General features: G+C 35.1%; 1 protein-coding gene across 1 annotated transcript in view; it reads left to right on the forward strand.

Annotated features, from left to right (window-relative positions):
* Positions 1–409: 409 nt before the first annotated feature.
* The window catches only part of LOC140158506 (substance-K receptor-like), a 201988-nt gene continuing 182837 nt past the window's right edge, over positions 410–19560 (forward strand). Inside the window, exon 1 of the mRNA XM_072181606.1 lies at positions 410–830. Coding sequence (XP_072037707.1) covers positions 432–830 — 399 coding nt within the window. The 5' untranslated portion in view covers positions 410–431. The remainder of the gene's footprint in view (positions 831–19560) is intronic.

Below are 19560 nucleotides of genomic sequence, written 5' to 3' on the forward strand. Positions count from 1 at the left end.
GACCGCATATATTTGTTACAGTTATTAGTCAATAAGAAGCAAGTTTGAATAAAAATGTTTTTAATATTATGTTAAAATATCCTTTTGCAAATTCGTTCACACTTGTACTTACTGAAGCGGTGGTTTGCACAGGACAGACACACGACGCGAGTATTATGACAGCATCGGGCTGTGACGTTAAACTAGATGATTTATCTGCTTATTTTAAGTCCGAATTTGCGCTTTGAACATCGTTATATCAATAGATCTGAAAACAGAATCCTCTCAGCAATCGTGATGGAGTTGGATATCTTTACTTGTTCCTGATTGGCCGTACAGCTCATACGTGAGTGAGGGAGTGATGCAGATGTAGTACATTCACTCTCTGTAATAACTATTCACTTGTTAGCTTTCGTCTGGAACACACCGCTACGCGGCAAGCAGTTGGCAAAATGTTATCTTCACTAGCGAATCATCCCATTACTATGGTTTCCACTGAAATCCCATCAACAACGGAATACCCAGCAACTACTGAGTTGGATGACTATGGCAATGGAACTACGGAGGAGCCTTGTTTTATTTATGGAGTAACATCGCCACATGCACAATTTCTTATCAAACTTGTTTACTCTACTACCATTATATTGTCTGTTGTAGGCAATGCATTGGTTATCTGCGTCTTAGGTTTTGGCGGGAGAGCCAAAACTGACTTGAACAATTTTTTGATAAACCTTGCTGTTGCGGATTTATTATCTGCAATATTTTGTATGCCGTTTACATTTATTTCTGTAATGAAGGAACGTTGGACATTTGGACATTTATCTTGCCCGTTGATACTCTTTACGCAACAGGTAAGTCACGTGACATAATGGCAATTTTGTTGGGGTGGCATTTCGGCCAAAAAGGAGGTAAAACATGTAAAAAGTGAATGTCGTTGTCCGTTTTATTTATTTATATTTTTTATTAACCATATTTACACAAGCTTATAAACTAAGAGAACCCAGGAAATATGTTTGGGCCAAATTTACAAATGCCAAGAGAGCCTTACTTTTCCTAGTGTTATGTTTGGGTTTTTTAAATTTCCCTCGTGTTTTTCTTTTTTTTTCCACAATTTTCCAAACATTCTTTATAACATATGATCTTGTCCACAATTTGAGAATTTGATAACCTATACTTTGAAAAGTGTTTAAGACCCTTGAACAAATTATTGCAGATTCATATGTATTAATATGTATTTATGTAAAAAAATACTTATTAGAACGAAATTACAAATACGCATAATCATGCATTACTCGCAAACGCAAAATCAGGATCAAATGACATTTTGGGAATACGTTTTTTGTGGATACCTACTTTGGGAGCTGACGGCGTACAGGTAAAAGGGGATCTTTTTGAGATGCGAACAGGTAAAAGGGAGTCTTTTGAAGATGCGAACACTGTTCGCCGAATAGTCAAAATTAAGAATCTTTTTGGCTCTCTGGTTGAAAATGGGCGGAAAAACAGAGATGTGAGGAATGAGCAATTTAGGGATCTGAAATAATAGCGTAGCTATATAGAGCTGAAATAAACAAAATCAATGGCCTTTCGGAGCTCTATTTTGGTCAAATTTAGGGTTCTTTCGGTGATGCATGCGATCATGTTGAATTTTAAGGCCCATGCAGTGATCACAGCGTAACTGTAACAAAATTAAAATTGTTTGTAAATTGCTTAAAAGTGAAGGATAAGTCAATCAAATTGTCATTTGGTATTTTTGAAATGTAAGTTGCACCACATTAAAATACATGTATAGCAAATGTATATACTGTGCGTATTACAGATTTAATGTAAATGCCTCATTTTGTCTTAAATACACAGCTTTCGGCCGAGCCACTAGCAGGTTATGTTAGCACATCTATATGGCAATGACAAAGGTACCAAAATCTAAATTTTGACGATTTTTACGATCGTCCGGATGAGTAAATCACTGAATGGGCCTTTAGAATACTTTGAACTTTGAGTTGAATATTCGTAAGGTTATGACTATATACATGATATACGTGACGCCAATACTAGATTGAACTTATTCATCTAATGCCTGATTGCGTTTTGTTATTATTATTTATTTAATTACATTGTACTTTTGTTACAAAAACAATCCTTGCAATGCCCGATTTCATGACAATTGATAATAAAATAATAATAATAATAATAATAATAATAATAATAATAATAATAATAATAATAATAATAATAATAATAATAATAATAATAATAATAATAATAATTTTCGCATTTATACTGTGTACAAATCTGTTTAAATAGCAGCCATGAGACAAGAAGAGCTCAAGCTAAGAGCAATAAAATCAAGCAACAATAAAACAATATCTGTTCTGGTCGTCACCTGTGGGCGTATGTTCTCTCCAGACATCCTGTTTGCCCATAAGTGCTGAAAATCTCTGCTTAGATATTTTTATTACAAAATGTAAGATCCGGCCTCTGCATATAGGGTAGACTATGCCATAGTCGATTTTTGATAAATAAAAGCATGTTATTAATGTTAATCATGATGAAAGCATTCAGTTGAACTCGAAATTAAACTGATATTTATTACATCAAAATACTAGTATAAAATTGTTATGAAAAAGTTTATATAATTATATTAGTGACAGTAAAAGTAAAGTGTACGTAGGCTTATATTATTGAATGCAACATATCATAATGTCATAATTGTATTGGCACTTCAATACTGAACAATTCTGATTTTAGAATCTGCACGTTTATTAATCGCGAAATTCCAGGTTAAAAATCCCACTTGGGAAGCTAACAAACAGAGGGAGTAGGGTGACTGAAAAGATCAGATGTGAAAATCTATCAATTGTGCACACATTAATTAAATCAGAGTTTTAAGCTTAAATACAATATCCAGAGTATGCACAATGGGCAAGTGGACTACGGGGTAGTCTACATATAGGGTGTGTTTCATTTCATTGGGATATTCGTTTGGTTGTAATGACGCCATTGTTTTATAGGATGAATATTATGGGTGTATCACGCTTGATTGATTTATATCATGCCTCATACAAATCCTCAATGTCAATGGTATTATAATAAACATCTCAAAAAAAGTAACTAACCCCTTTAAACAATGGCCATTATTCAAAAAGGGCTATTGTATTACAAATCTATAAAATGCGTTGGAAGCAGAATTTATTTCTGCGCATTTTGGCACCTCATTTGATACGATAGCCCAGAAAACAATAAAACACCGGTCAATTTAATGTAGTGAGGTCCAGATTTGAAAGCTGCACTTGCATACAAATTTTTACAATACAAAAACACTCAGATATCATTACACAGATTTTCCTCCATTACACTGAATAGAAAATCAATACAATTTACTGCAACTTTCAAATCTTGGGTTACATTGATTTAAATGTACGCTGTGACATTTAGTCAATTGCTACAAATGAGGTGTCAAAATATGCAGAAATAAATTCTGCTTCCAACGCATTTTACAGATTTGTAATACAATCACCCGTTATTGAATAATGGCCATCATTTAAGGGGTTAGTTACTTTTTTGAGATGTTTACTTGATTCTGGTTCATAAAGTCCCAGATTTAATTGTTAACGTCATTAAATTACAACTTTTACTTTCTGCTATCGTAAATTTAGAATTGGGTTTCATCATAGACTCTCTCTACTGTCTATGGTTTAATTGAATCGAGGTGCGTGTTTAGAGAGCTATACCTAGGTTTGCAGTGAAATTCGAAAAAGTCTAGGGTGCTACCCTTGTCTGTCACGGTGCTGTTTGGATATTCACAATCGAACTGTATATTCTAATAAACAAGTTTGCCTCCTCAAGACAGCGCGCATTTCGCTTTTGGGAGCATTTATTTGAGAAATCCAGAAAAATGCATTTTCAAGCAACAAATGGCGACAATTATTTATTTTTACTTTTAAGTCATACTTTTGTTTATGCGCAATATGAAATCACTAAATATACTGTAAAAATCAATCATTTGTTCTTTAGTGCTCTGAATGACATTTATATAATCTGGTGCAAGTGTTATAACATGTTTACATTATTTGACATTCTTATTTAAATTTTGTATTTTTTGCAATATTTATTTTAAATTCATTTTATTTTATTTTATTTTATTTTATTTTATTTTATTTTATTTTATTTTATTTTATTTTATTTTATTTTTGGCGTCCTGGAGGGAAAATGAACAAATCCTGAAAATTTGCCTCTATGTATATAAGAGATCCTGGATTATCCCGGGGGATTATCTAGTAGCTAAGCTTAATGTATTACCAGCAACGTATAACAACATCGTGCGTGTAGGTTTTGTCTCTGAACATTAAACTGAAAATGAAGCTTATGTAATATTAGATACATACTCTGTATTATCGCATCAACATACACGAATGTGTTGGGAAATGCATTACATGTTGGCTGTAATATATCTTATTATTTACTAAATAGGGTAATTTAATATTTAGAAATAATACGCAATATATTAGATAACGGGTGAGATACAGTCCATTACTAGAAATATTTAAATGAGCGTGTTGTTCAATTCTGGTGAGATATGTGATGCGATCAAGCAAAATCAGTCGGAACTCGGAAATATTAATTTTTCAGTTTCTTATAGGATAGTAAAAAGCATTTACAAAGCTGCATTTTGCAGAAAACCCCATTATAATTGAACAACCAGTTTCAAAGATATTACCAATAACAGAGTTTCCAAAACAATAGGAAACAAAAGGAAATATTACCTTTGTTTGGCTATATCTCAAAATCAATATTCCCGAGTTCCGACTGAATTTGCTTGATCGCATCACATATTAGTTTTAGTTCATACATGTCTCGAGCGTCAAAACAGACTTAACATTGTACTTGATTTTTAATTCAGTAACTACAATGTAGTACGTAGACAAGGCAACGACTGTGGTTTGATTGTGGTTAAGACCACATTCTAGGGTCTTAACCACTTCTCCACGATGCGATCTGCCATCACCAATCACAGCGTTTGTTTGTGGTATTTAAATAATAACAGAATAAAGCTCATACAAACGAGTTACCGTTATTAATGAGAATGAGTACATATACAAAGAGGAATCAATGCCGTTGACTGTGAGATACATATAACACGGAATGTAAGTGACGAATTTGACAAAAATTAATTTTGACTCGCATCATAGGTATTGGAGGAACTCTTCCAATATCTATGCTCGCATACACAACAGCGCCATCTGTATGTATTTTAGTGTCGGATTCTCCGCGCGATGATTGGACGAAGATAGGCTATAGTAATAAAATCGTGTGTGCAGGTTTTAAAATGTCTCTGATTTTGTTATATACGTTGCTGGTAATACATGCGCAAGTGTATAATGGAACAATGAATATTGAGACGAAGCACAGGAAGTTTTATTAGCTTCATAAACGTAATCACTATTTTTTACGACCCAGCAATTAAAATCATCGTGCGACGTGTATTTTACAGTATTATGAAATTTGATCAATATCGTATAATTGCTGTTACTTCTAATCTTGCCATGTACAAACCCAGCGTCAAAGTGATTAGTGGTGTAGGTAATTACAGGTGGCTGACCCGATTAACAGCTCTATCCTCCACTTTATCCCATCAACCCGGTCCGTCAAACCATAGACAGTAGAGAGATGGTCAAACTGAGATTTTGGTATCTGGAGAAAGTCTGATATTTCTTTTGATGGTATGGATAGCCTCATCCCCTTGGTGGTGTTGTATACGCCGTTTTTTGTAGACAGAAACATCACCATATGCTAATTAGGGTTAAGGGTTAGAGGTTAGGGTTAGGGTCAGGGTTAGGGTTAGGGGTTAGGTATAGAGGTCGTTTGTCTTAAATGAGACATTTACCATTTTTTTTCTTGTCATTAAATTTGCATTCGGCCAATCAAGATGAATATAGAATTGCGTAGCACGATTGTCAGAAAGCGTATTTCAAGGAGCTGTAATATACCCGTAATGTAGCACGTTACATTACTACCGGGGGAAATGACTTGGTAGCTCAGCTATCAAGTGTTGCATTATGCATTACAAGACGCAGGACTATTAATGGGAGGTGAGACTATACTAGACTCAGAAGGGAATTGCTGCTTTTACACATATCATAGAGCACGCGGTAGCAGTGGCGTAGCCAGGGAGGGGGGGGGGTGTTCCAGGAAGGCCGGTGCCCTCCCCCGCTCATGATGGCCGTCGGTTCATGTGAGGCCGTACGGAAGGTGTTGGTGAAAAACAATTTGGGTGATCAATGGATAATTATTTTACTTTGCTTATGCACGGTGGTGAAAGAACAAATTTAAAAAATTGAACCCAATTGAATTAAACATAAAATTAGTTGTTTTTCGGTTTTTTCTCTTCACTTTTTCAAACCATTGAAATTTTTTGGGGGGGCAACCATTCACAACTTCCGTCGGCATAAAATAATAATAATAATAATAATAATAATAATAATAATAATAATAATAATAATAATTTTCGCATTTATACTGTGTACAAATCTGTTTAAATAGCAGCCATGAGACAAGAAGAGCTCAAGCTAAGAGCAATAAAATCAAGCAACAATAAAACAATATCTGTTCTGGTCGTCACCTGTGGGCGTATGTTCTCTCCAGACATCCTGTTTGCCCATAAGTGCTGAAAATCTCTGCTTAGATATTTTTATTACAAAATGTAAGATCCGGCCTCTGCATATAGGGTAGACTATGCCATAGTCGATTTTTGATAAATAAAAGCATGTTATTAATGTTAATCATGATGAAAGCATTCAGTTGAACTCGAAATTAAACTGATATTTATTACATCAAAATACTAGTATATAATTGTTATGAAAAAGTTTATATAATTATATTAGTGACAGTAAAAGTAAAGTGTACGTAGGCTTATATTATTGAATGCAACATATCATAATGTCATAATTGTATTGGCACTTCAATACTGAACAATTCTGATTTTAGAATCTGCACGTTTATTAATCGCGAAATTCCAGGTTAAAAATCCCACTTGGGAAGCTAACAAACAGAGGGAGTAGGGTGACTGAAAAGATCAGATGTGAAAATCTATCAATTGTGCACACATTAATTAAATCAGAGTTTTAAGCTTAAATACAATATCCAGAGTATGCACAATGGGCAAGTGGACTACGGGGTAGTCTACATATAGGGTGTGTTTCATTTCATTGGGATATTCGTTTGGTTGTAATGACGCCATTGTTTTATAGGATGAATATTATGGGTGTATCACGCTTGATTGATTTATATCATGCCTCATACAAATCCTCAATGTCAATGGTATTATAATAAACATCTCAAAAAAAGTAACTAACCCCCTTTAAACAATGGCCATTATTCAAAAAGGGGCTATTGTATTACAAATCTATAAAATGCGTTGGAAGCAGAATTTATTTCTGCGCATTTTGGCACCTCATTTGATACGATAGCCCAGAAAACAATAAAACACCGGTCAATTTAATGTAGTGAGGTCCAGATTTGAAAGCTGCACTTGCATACAAATTTTTACAATACAAAAACACTCAGATATCATTACACAGATTTTCCTCCATTCCACTGAATAGAAAATCAATACAATTTACTGCAACTTTCAAATCTTGGGTTACATTGATTTAAATGTACGCTGTGACATTTAGTCAATTGCTACAAATGAGGTGTCAAAATATGCAGAAATAAATTCTGCTTCCAACGCATTTTACAGATTTGTAATACAATCACCCGTTATTGAATAATGGCCATCATTTAAGGGGGTTAGTTACTTTTTTTGAGATGTTTACTTGATTCTGGTTCATAAAGTCCCAGATTTAATTGTTAACGTCATTAAATTACAACTTTTACTTTCTGCTATCGTAAATTTAGAATTGGGTTTCATCATAGACTCTCTCTACTGTCTATGGTTTAATTGAATCGAGGTGCGTGTTTAGAGAGCTATACCTAGGTTTGCAGTGAAATTCGAAAAAGTCTAGGGTGCTACCCTTGTCTGTCACGGTGCTGTTTGGATATTCACAATCGAACTGTATATTCTAATAAACAAGTTTGCCTCCTCAAGACAGCGCGCATTTCGCTTTTGGGAGCATTTATTTGAGAAATCCAGAAAAATGCATTTTCAAGCAACAAATGGCGACAATTATTTATTTTTACTTTTAAGTCATACTTTTGTTTATGCGCAATATGAAATCACTAAATATACTGTAAAAATCAATCATTTGTTCTTTAGTGCTCTGAATGACATTTATATAATCTGGTGCAAGTGTTATAACATGTTTACATTATTTGACATTCTTATTTAAATTTTGTATTTTTTGCAATACTTATTTTAAATTTATTTTATTTTATTTTATTTTATTTTATTTTATTTTATTTTATTTTATTTTATTTTATTTTATTTTATTTTATTTTTGGCGTCCTGGAGGGAAAATGAACAAATCCTGAAAATTTGCCTCTATGTATATAAGAGATCCTGGATTATCCCGGGGGATTATCTAGTAGCTAAGCTTAATGTATTACCAGCAACGTATAACAACATCGTGCGTGTAGGTTTTGTCTCTGAACATTAAACTGAAAATGAAGCTTATGTAATATTAGATACATACTCTGTATTATCGCATCAACATACACGAATGTGTTGGGAAATGCATTACATGTTGGCTGTAATATATCTTATTATTTACTAAATAGGGTAATTTAATATTTAGAAATAATACGCAATATATTAGATAACGGGTGAGATACAGTCCATTACTAGAAATATTTAAATGAGCGTGTTGTTCAATTCTGGTGAGATATGTGATGCGATCAAGCAAAATCAGTCGGAACTCGGAAATATTAATTTTTCAGTTTCTTATAGGATAGTAAAAAGCATTTACAAAGCTGCATTTTGCAGAAAACCCCATTATAATTGAACAACCAGTTTCAAAGATATTACCAATAACAGAGTTTCCAAAACAATAGGAAACAAAAGGAAATATTACCTTTGTTTGGCTATATCTCAAAATCAATATTCCCGAGTTCCGACTGAATTTGCTTGATCGCATCACATATTAGTTTTAGTTCATACATGTCTCGAGCGTCAAAACAGACTTAACATTGTACTTGATTTTTAATTCAGTAACTACAATGTAGTACGTAGACAAGGCAACGACTGTGGTTTGATTGTGGTTAAGACCACATTCTAGGGTCTTAACCACTTCTCCACGATGCGATCTGCCATCACCAATCACAGCGTTTGTTTGTGGTATTTAAATAATAACAGAATAAAGCTCATACAAACGAGTTACCGTTATTAATGAGAATGAGTACATATACAAAGAGGAATCAATGCCGTTGACTGTGAGATACATATAACACGGAATGTAAGTGACGAATTTGACAAAATTAATTTTGACTCGCATCATAGGTATTGGAGGAACTCTTCCAATATCTATGCTCGCATACACAACAGCGCCATCTGTATGTATTTTAGTGTCGGATTCTCCGCGCGATGATTGGACGAAGATAGGCTATAGTAATAAAATCGTGTGTGCAGGTTTTAAAATGTCTCTGATTTTGTTATATACGTTGCTGGTAATACATGCGCAAGTGTATAATGGAACAATGAATATTGAGACGAAGCACAGGAAGTTTTATTAGCTTCATAAACGTAATCACTATTTTTTACGACCCCGCAATTAAAATCATCGTGCGACGTGTATTTTACAGTATTATGAAATTTGATCAATATCGTATAATTGCTGTTACTTCTAATCTTGCCATGTACAAACCCAGCGTCAAAGTGATTAGTGGTGTAGGTAATTACAGGTGGCTGACCCGATTAACAGCTCTATCCTCCACTTTATCCCATCAACCCGGTCCGTCAAACCATAGACAGTAGAGAGATGGTCAAACTGAGATTTTGGTATCTGGAGAAAGTCTGATATTTCTTTTGATGGTATGGATAGCCTCATCCCCTTGGTGGTGTTGTATACGCCGTTTTTTGTAGACAGAAACATCACCATATGCTAATTAGGGTTAAGGGTTAGAGGTTAGGGTTAGGGTCAGGGTTAGGGTTAGGGGTTAGGTATAGAGGTCGTTTGTCTTAAATGAGACATTTACCATTTTTTCTTGTCATTAAATTTGCATTCGGCCAATCAAGATGAATATAGAATTGCGTAGCACGATTGTCTAGAAAGCGTATTTCAAGGAGCTGTAATATACCCGTAATGTAGCACGTTACATTACTACCGGGGGAAATGACTTGGTAGCTCAGCTATCAAGTGTTGCATTATGCATTACAAGACGCAGGACTATTAATGGGAGGTGAGACTATACTAGACTCAGAAGGAATTGCTGCTTTTACACATATCATAGAGCACGCGGTAGCAGTGGCGTAGCCAGGAGGGGGGTGTTCCAGGAAGGCCGGTGCCCTCCCCCGCTCATGATGGCCGTCGGTTCATGTGAGGCCGTACGGAAGGTGTTGGTGAAAAACAATTTGGGTGATCAATGGATAATTATTTTACTTTGCTTATGCACGGTGGTGAAAGAACAAATTTAAAAAAATTGAACCCAATTGAATTAAACATAAAATTAGTTGTTTTTCGGTTTTTTTCTCTTCACTTTTTCAAACCATTGAAATTTTTTGGGGGGCAACCATTCACAACTTCCGTCGGCATAAAATATTTCCGTCGATACATTTACAAGCTGTGCTTTCGGTTCGATTTGCGTGTAATACCGTTATATTGACAAACTAAAAAATATTGTCACGTGTTCCTATGTAATAGCATGGTAATATTCGTATTGCGCGGACTTGGATGTCGACCTTTTCCCATGATACATCACGATTTTCCCATGATAAATCACGATTACATCGCAAACCGCTGGCGGCGCCCTTATTGCGAATAGCGAGAATTGGCCATATTGATGACGAAATGTGATTCTTACTGGCATTAAGGTCAGAACTGGGTAGCTGCCGATGATGTTATTTGATAATGTTTGCACGTAGGGAACTTAGGGGGCAGTCATTTTCTTCGGAAGGAAGGGGTCATGGATTTATTTATTTGGGAGTCAAGATAAGTATCCCCCCCTGTAGTGCCGCCAATGAACATAACTCTGACCCTAATTTTAACTCTAATTATAACGTAAATTGAGGAAACTATAACTTTAGCCCTTTTCGGTATAATGACCCTCTCAAACTAATAGGCTAGATGTCCCCGCCCGACCTCCTCAACTCTAACTTACTCATTCGCTCGCAAATGGACAAAAAAACAAATTCAAAATGTGTTTTTATGCACCTTTTTGTGTCCCCCATGCTCAATCGGTAATCTGTACACCCTTTGTCACCCTTTGACGTACAATTTAGAGTATAAACACGTAGATGACTGTACATGATCTAATCATCCCGGCTGGAAGATGTTGAGGAAGACTCGTATACTATACATCACGCTCATACGTTATATGACAATATGACGTACAATCACGTATGTGATGCATGGTTTGAGGTTTATTCAGCTAGTAAGTTAGATCTCGTCATACACATTATTGTCATGGTATTATATTGTAATTGTATACGTCAATTTTGTTCACTTTGATTCAACCGGCTTATAAAGTTTTACTTTACACGGAAGGGAAGTTAGCAAAAAACAATTAATTTATGAGTGTAAAAGGGGAAGGGGTGGTTTTGGGGAAGGGGGGACAAATAATATTTATAAAATTATAAGTAAGGCGAGAAAGAGAGAAACCCTGTTCTACGGGCGAACGGACCTTCAAAGTAGGGTCGGTCGGTCGGTTTGTATTTTTTTTTAAAATTTTTAAATAACCCAAAAAATCACAAAAATCTGTAAATAAATTTCAATTTGAGAAAATACCAAAAAAATATCGTCCTGAAATTTCCGAAATTTGGGGCCGGCATTCATTTGTACAGGAAAAATTTGTTTCCCAATTTGTTAAAAATAGAACAGGGTTTTCGTTTTTCGTCGCATAAATAAATAAATAAATAAATAAAGAAAGAAAGAAAGAAAGAAAGAAAGAAAGAAAGAAAGAAAGAAAGAAAGAAAGAAAAAGAAAGAAAGAAAGAAAGAAAGAAAGAAAGAAAGAAAGAAAGAAAGAAAGAAAGAAAGAAAGAAAGAAAGAAAGAAAGAAAGAAAGAAAGAAAGAAAGAAAGAAAGAAAGAAAGAATAAATAAATAAATAAATAAATAAATAAATAAATAAATAAAAATAAATAAATAAACATTAGTTATGTTTGTACATGGGGGGTGCTGTGCAATAATCATGATCCTTTGATATCCATGATTTATCCTTGCAAATTTATAGCATCGAACCTCCAGCCAATGTTCTTTGCCAGTGCCAGCCACGAAACAAGGTCACAACTGTAGCCACTCCTTCAATGGTCGCCATTTCAGTGATTGACAGTGATGTAATACAAATATGGCGCTGGCTATCTGGTCACGTGCGCATTTATAAAAGCGCATTTATATATACAACCGAAGTCTACTGCATGAGGGGACTCCGAATTTATAATACGATGTTATCAAAAAACATCATTTTGAAAGTATTTGACGACGGAAAATATATTAAGGGCGGAGCCGGAACAATATAATCACAAAGTTGAACAAAATAGATTTGCTGCACAGCAGTCTCATGTTGTTCCGCTTTTGCATTCAAATGTATAGGAAGACCACCCGCTAAGGTCACTTCGAGAGTACTGTCTACAAGCTCTTATGGCAGTGCGGAGGTGGTCAACGTATTTATAAATATAGTCTAAGCATACTGTTCATTCGTACTTGCTGTTCATACGTTCAGATTCAGATACGGGAGATTATCCATTGAAATACGTGTGAGATCTCTGATGTGAGATCGTGCATTTTTGATATAAACGAACAAAGTAACGCACCGTGGATGTTTAAATGAACAGTTTCGTACGGCGGTCACGCGGTCATGCAACGCGACTAATTTTTCCCACAAAAAGTCTCATTTTGAAAAACAAAAGTCATTTTACGAGTAGCGATCCTTAATCTAAGCGCAATTTACTGAGCACGGGAATTTTTTAGGCCAAAGTTTCGGGCAAAAATGATAACATTTTTACAGACTACATTTTCGTTGAAATTTAAGATACAAAATCGTTTGTAGTCCGTCTCTTTATTTCAATTGTCAATTTACAAATAATATCGGCTAGAACTTTTTTCTACTTTTATCTGATATTACTTTATGAATTTCCGGTTCTTGCACAGAACGTTTGATCCTAGTGGTCCCACAATTAGCCGTCGTTTGGTGGTAAATTTTGGCGTCATAAGGTAAATGGATATGACAGGGGCAAATTTTTCCAGTGGGACCCCAGTATAAGGACCCCGGGAAGAAAGCTTGAGTAATCTTAAGGGTGACCGGCTGCCTTTAATGGGTGACGGACTACCGATATCGAAAACTTAACGAGACAGCCTGTCACCAATTTAATAATTCTCATTTTTTAATTTTTATCCCATCATTTCTTCAGGCCCTGCCCTTCTATTGGGTGCTAACTTATAGCTTAAGCTTGTTTGCTATTGTTTTTGGATTTCTAGATTTTTTTAGCCAACAAAGAAGGTGCAATGGTTACCAAACTTTCAGGGGTGGTAAATAAGATTAATATCTATTATTCTCTCGTCAGCTTTTTTTAATTAATTGTTTCTATTTTAAGCTAAAGGTTTTCTAACATTCCCTAAAATAAATAATGGACACAATACTTTTTTTCACAAAGTAAACACTTTATCCAAACATCCTGGGAGAGAATTTAGATATTAAGCTTATTTACACCCCTGAAAGTACCTTCCTTGCAAGGTAATAAAGTCAAACCTGGCAAATTTTCAAACAAATAAAGAGAAACACCGGAATTGTTATAATTCTTGGGAAAAATCTTTTCTTTGTTATGATTAAATATTTAAATGTATAAACCTGATTGATTTGACACAGAAGCTATTTTCCTGCAATTATCGAAGTATTCCTGTAGTACCCGAGTCAGCCACCTTAAACGCGGCGCTTTTTAAACTGGCAAGAAGATATAAAGAGCTCTTATAATTATTTTCTAATTATAGAAAATCGCGCGAAGAACGAAGAAACTATTGCAAGTAACCTACACGAACCAAGCGACGCCAATAGCCCGGGGGGGCACTCACATGTTAAGGTGGTACGGGTATGTGCGCCGGTCAAGAGTCCCATTTACAGGCGCTCCGGCAGTTCCTTAAGCCCCACATTTGTATCTGCTCCAGTTCTTTGAGCCTCAAACTCTGACAATTGTAGCTCTTTAAGCTCAAATTTGGAAATAATTTAGAAATTTTTAGCTCAACAGCCTATAATTTGGCCCTAATTTCAGTTCTTCAAGCCCCTATTTTGCCCGAAAATCAGTTCTTAGTTCCCAAAGTTCGGCGCTCCGCGCCGCACACCCCTACCAAATTTAAGTTGAGTGCCCCCGGGCAATAGCCCTTAAAATATATACATTAGTGCTGAAAATATCATACTAAAACTGTGGAGTTATGCACATCTAAGACGTATTTTCCAGAAAGTGCTACAGGCTGGGTCAGTGTATACCTTTAAATCTAGGCATTAGAACGTCTTAGGCTCATAACAGTTTCATTATACGAGCTTATACGTAAAGAATTGTCAGTTAAATAAACACTTGTTAAGAAAATTAGAACACATCGTCACGATACTTAATTCAAATCAAAATATCACACATGTTCCCTCCATTATGAAAAATAACAGCTTCTTGTGTATAAACAACAATCACGTTAATGGTATTAAATTGCCTTAAATAAGTAAATAAACTTACATTTCGGTTTGACCGCAAAGTTTTACATTCCTTAGCACTTCATACGTTGATTCTTTCAAAGTGCTCATTGGCCTTAAGCCTACTGACATAGTGTTTGGTATTTTCATTGAACATGTTGAAACACATCTTCGAATTTAAGGAAAGGATAACGTCCCAGGGGTAACGTACGTTATATGAGTGCTAATTTTCATTTTCCCAAATCAAGGAATAAAATCCAGGCGTTGCAGCATTAACGAAATTATGAGATTGTGAAGCCACTCGAGACCTGAATAGAATACAGTTTCCAGATTTATTGGATCCTTTTGGAGTCGATAGTATCAGTTTGAATATCATACGTCGCGATTTATAATAATTGGACAGAATTATAGTTTTGTCAGAATTTCCGTTTGTATTTTACCCTTTTTCCCTTCATGCTCCGAAAATGTCAAACTCAGTACTTTATCTCGAGAGCAACCAGCAGAAATAATGGATATTTCAATTGTTGTCAAGCAGGTCCCTTTTCCATTGAAAACCAGGATTGCCTGACCAGCGATTTGGTAGCCCAAATCCCCAATTGGATGTTCTGGTAAATGAGGTGAATTTTGGAAATTTGCTCCCGTGATAGCCTGCAATTTCAATTTATAGGGGCTATGGATTCCATGATTATGAAAAACATTTTGTCTGTTTGTTTGTTTGTTTGTTTATTTACCTAGGATGAGGTCCATGGGAAAATCCACTGTCCAAACCTAGAAAAATTCGCGTGTTATTATAGGGGATTTTAATTTTCTGTCCCTCCTATCTCCAGGTGAATTTTGAATGACCCCCCCCCCCCCATCACGGGTTGGTATTTTCATTACACCCTTCAGACTTGCGTTCGGGTTTGTGTAGGCCTATTTGTCATAATTTAGCGCTATAGGACCTACTTTCTAAATGTATAGCTATAGCCGTGCTATATAAATATTATTAGGTACCGGTATGTAATATTATGTAGGCCTATGGGGGTGGGGTGGGTACAGAGGTGTGTGAGGTGGGTAGTGGGGTGTATGTAGGGATGGTAGGGGTGGTACTCAACACATTTTAACCATGACTTACAATGCAAGGCACACCGTCAACATCCCTATATCTTCGTGTTAAAAATTGCCGTGATTGTACGATGAATCCTCACGTTTTTCAACAACTACGCATGGTGATTTTATTCGAGATAGGCCGTGCAACTCAGGCTAAGCATACAATTTGAGATTTTGAGCGCCTGCCACACTGTTTCTATTCTATGTTTTACGATTTTCGCATGATCAATATATGGCTGGCCGTAACCGCCACAACGTGGAGCTGCTACGCGTAGCTTACTTTTCACTTCGCGGAGCTAAATTGACCAATCATGTTAGATCTTTTCATTACGCGGAGCCAGTGGATGCATTCTCGTTCCAGAGAGAGAAAACTCTTGCCAAAATTAATGTTTACTATGGGGATATTAAGTGGCATATTTTCTAAGCACCATGTGGCCTGTACACAAAGCTGAAAGATGAAGGTCAGCCAAATCCAATGGTATTTGGTATGTAGTCTAGCTAGGTCAGATGGTTCACAACTATGATAGTAAAAAAATCAGGTGCCCCCCCTGGGGGAAATTCCATGACCCCCCTAAAAGTGGCCCTCTTTTGACCTGCCTCAGAATTGATACAGCTTAAAAATGAACAACATTTGACATCATGAAAATGTCCTTTGAAATAACCTGGGTCTGACAGAACATATTGGAATTGAACTATGCTTTATAAGATGACCTATTCAGAAAAAATTATTTCTTTTGATATAATTACGTAATATCATCGTGGAATTTGGGCAAAAACAGGATTTTTCATAATTTTGAAAGTAGCGAAAAAAGAGCATTTTCAAATCACATTTTCTGCTATATTCAGGCTAACATTGGATCAAACCTTTTGGATAATATAACCAACATGTTGTACTTCTGAAATATGTTTAAATTAGCGTGGGACTTTTTTCCTATACTGCAGGGGAGTTTGTTGATTTTGGCGGATTTTCCGTTTTTTGCTTCTTTTTTTGTAGACTCAATAAACGTTTTCCAATGTATAAACATATACTAATTATTTTACATTCACAATACGGCTTCAATTCTCAACCAAGGTTATTATTGATTTAAGTTTGATAACTATTTTCATGTGGATTTTGCTCTTTTATTATAGTGGAATTTGTTAATTTTCATGGAATTTGCATGTGAATCTCCCTGCTAACTAATGATATGAAACTCGGGTTTCCTAGATTGATATGATATTTATTTTGATTGCTGATTTTAGAAATATGTTTCTAATAACAGAATGTGTTTTTTAATGGAATTTGTTTTTCCAAGGAATTTGTGTCTTTAAACATATTTTCGAAAGTGGAATTTGCAACCAACATTACACTGTTTAGGTAATAAATCATATTTAAAATAAAATTGACTAATATTTAGTTAACTGTTAGATCAGGCAAAAAACAACAACACATTTATAACAAAACAAAACAAACACCACGCCATACTTCATATAATATCTACTACCAATACAATGGAATTTTCATTTCTTTTCAAAGGCGAATTTGATAATATGAGTTATCTATCAAATAACATACAGGTACTTCAAGCATTGTCTAAAATTGAATGTGAATATGTACATGTAATGATGTACGTTTACAATATCTCATTGAGCGTGAGACTCACGCATTCAGGGACTTTATCAGGTGTCAGATCTATTGCCATTTGGTCTAATACCATTTGGTCTAATACCCATTTTATCTACAGACTTGACATTTAGTATGGAATATTTTCTCGCAAAATTCGAGGATTGGGCTGGAATTTCGGACTTTATGCAAAATTGTTCTGTTATTATCAAAATCAAATGTATAGGGGTTTGAGGTGATATTTCCTAAACTTCGTCAGCAATTGGCATTTATCACATTTGAAATACACTTGCAATGTACAAATTTTTGAACATGGGAGGAGATTAAAATATGGCTCTTAAAAGTGGTACGTACTCAGAAAGTTTAAATGACCCCGGGGTCAAATGTTATAAACTTATGGTACAAAAACAACTGCGCGGATTTCTGGTTGTCCAATGAACTCACGCTGCTTCTTTGTGTACAGTAAGATTGTAAGGGGCCATTCAAACTTTCTGAGTGCGTATCCCTTTTAAGAGCCATATTTTTAAAGCTCCTCCCACTTTCAAAACTGGTAAATTACAAGTGCATTTCAGTTCTGATGAACACTTATTGGTATTAAGGTTCAGTAAACATCACTTTAAACCTCAATAAATTTGATAATAACAGAACGATGTTGCTCAAATTCAGAAATTTTACCCCCACAAAAATCCAATTCAGTCTCCTTAAAACCGCAATTTTAGGATAATTCACTACATTATGAGCGCCATAATGTAAACTAATGGAATTTGGAAAGCACATTTTCTGTCAAGCAATTATTTTACACCATCTTCTGACACACCCCAATTAATATTTAGCCCGTGCGGTTTATGCAGACCCCTTCCAGACCATTCTTGGAATTTTGCAAAAAAATATTCCATACTAAATATCAAGTATGCATATACAAAAGGTCTAGTACCAGAAAGGCTAATTACCACGTCTAATAATCATATAGTCTAATGTCCATTTAGTATAATATTGTTTGGTCCATTAACCAGTATGACTACTGACCATATAGACTAATAACCATTTGGTCTAATATTTTTGGCCCCCACATATATGTGGGGCTTATGTTATCATCCAAATGGTTGACTGGTTGTTTGTTTCTTTGTTTGGCTGTCCGAGCGGAAGCAAATTCATTAATCCACTGTGCAGCTTAAACGTAATAACCTATCAACTTCAAACTTGGTCTGGTGATTGGTCATGGTAGCTTGATGTGCTGTATAGTTTTCTGTCATGTTATTGGCATATTTATGAATATTAATGAGCTTATTTGCATATTTTGCCTACATTTTGCAGCTACCTTTTCATTAATTCACTCTGCAGCTTAAACGCAATAACCGATCAACTTCATTATTATGTTTTCAGGGTTATTAGGAGTTAAGAAAACCTAATAATGATAATATTGGATGGCTTATTTCGCATGATACCATAACATATCGGATTCGTCATACAAATATCGAACTCGCCGTTGGCTCGTCCGATATTTTTATGACTCATCCGATATGTTATGGTACGTATCATGCTCAGCCATCCAATATTATATCAAACTTGATTTGGTGATTGGATATGATGGCCTGGTGTGCTGTATAGTTTGTGTCATGTTATTTGTATATCAATGAATATTAATTAGCTTATTTGCATATTTTGCCTATATTTTCATTCATCCACTCTGCAGCTTAAACGCAATAACCGATAAATTTCAAACTTGGTTTGGTGATTGGATATGGTGGCCTGATAAGCTGTATAGTTTTGTGATATTTATGAATATTGATGAGCTAATTTGCATATTTTGCTTACATTTTCATTAATCCACTCTACAGCTTAAACGCAACAACCGATCATCTTCTAACTTGGTCTTGTGATACATGTAGTATATGGTGGCCTGATGTGCTGGATAGTTTTGTGTCATGTTATTTGCATATATTTTATTGATATTAATGAGCTTATATTAACATATTGCATATTATTTGTTGTTTACACACCTTTTGGTGTGGGCCACCTTAATTATGAACCGCGTAAATTCTAGTATTATTAACAATGTGGCCTAATTACCTTTGATTTAATAACCGTTTGGTCTAATAACCAGTTATAATCTAATACTATGTC

Source organism: Amphiura filiformis, chromosome 8, assembly GCF_039555335.1.
Source record: "Amphiura filiformis chromosome 8, Afil_fr2py, whole genome shotgun sequence".
NCBI classification, from domain to species: domain Eukaryota; kingdom Metazoa; phylum Echinodermata; class Ophiuroidea; order Amphilepidida; family Amphiuridae; genus Amphiura; species Amphiura filiformis.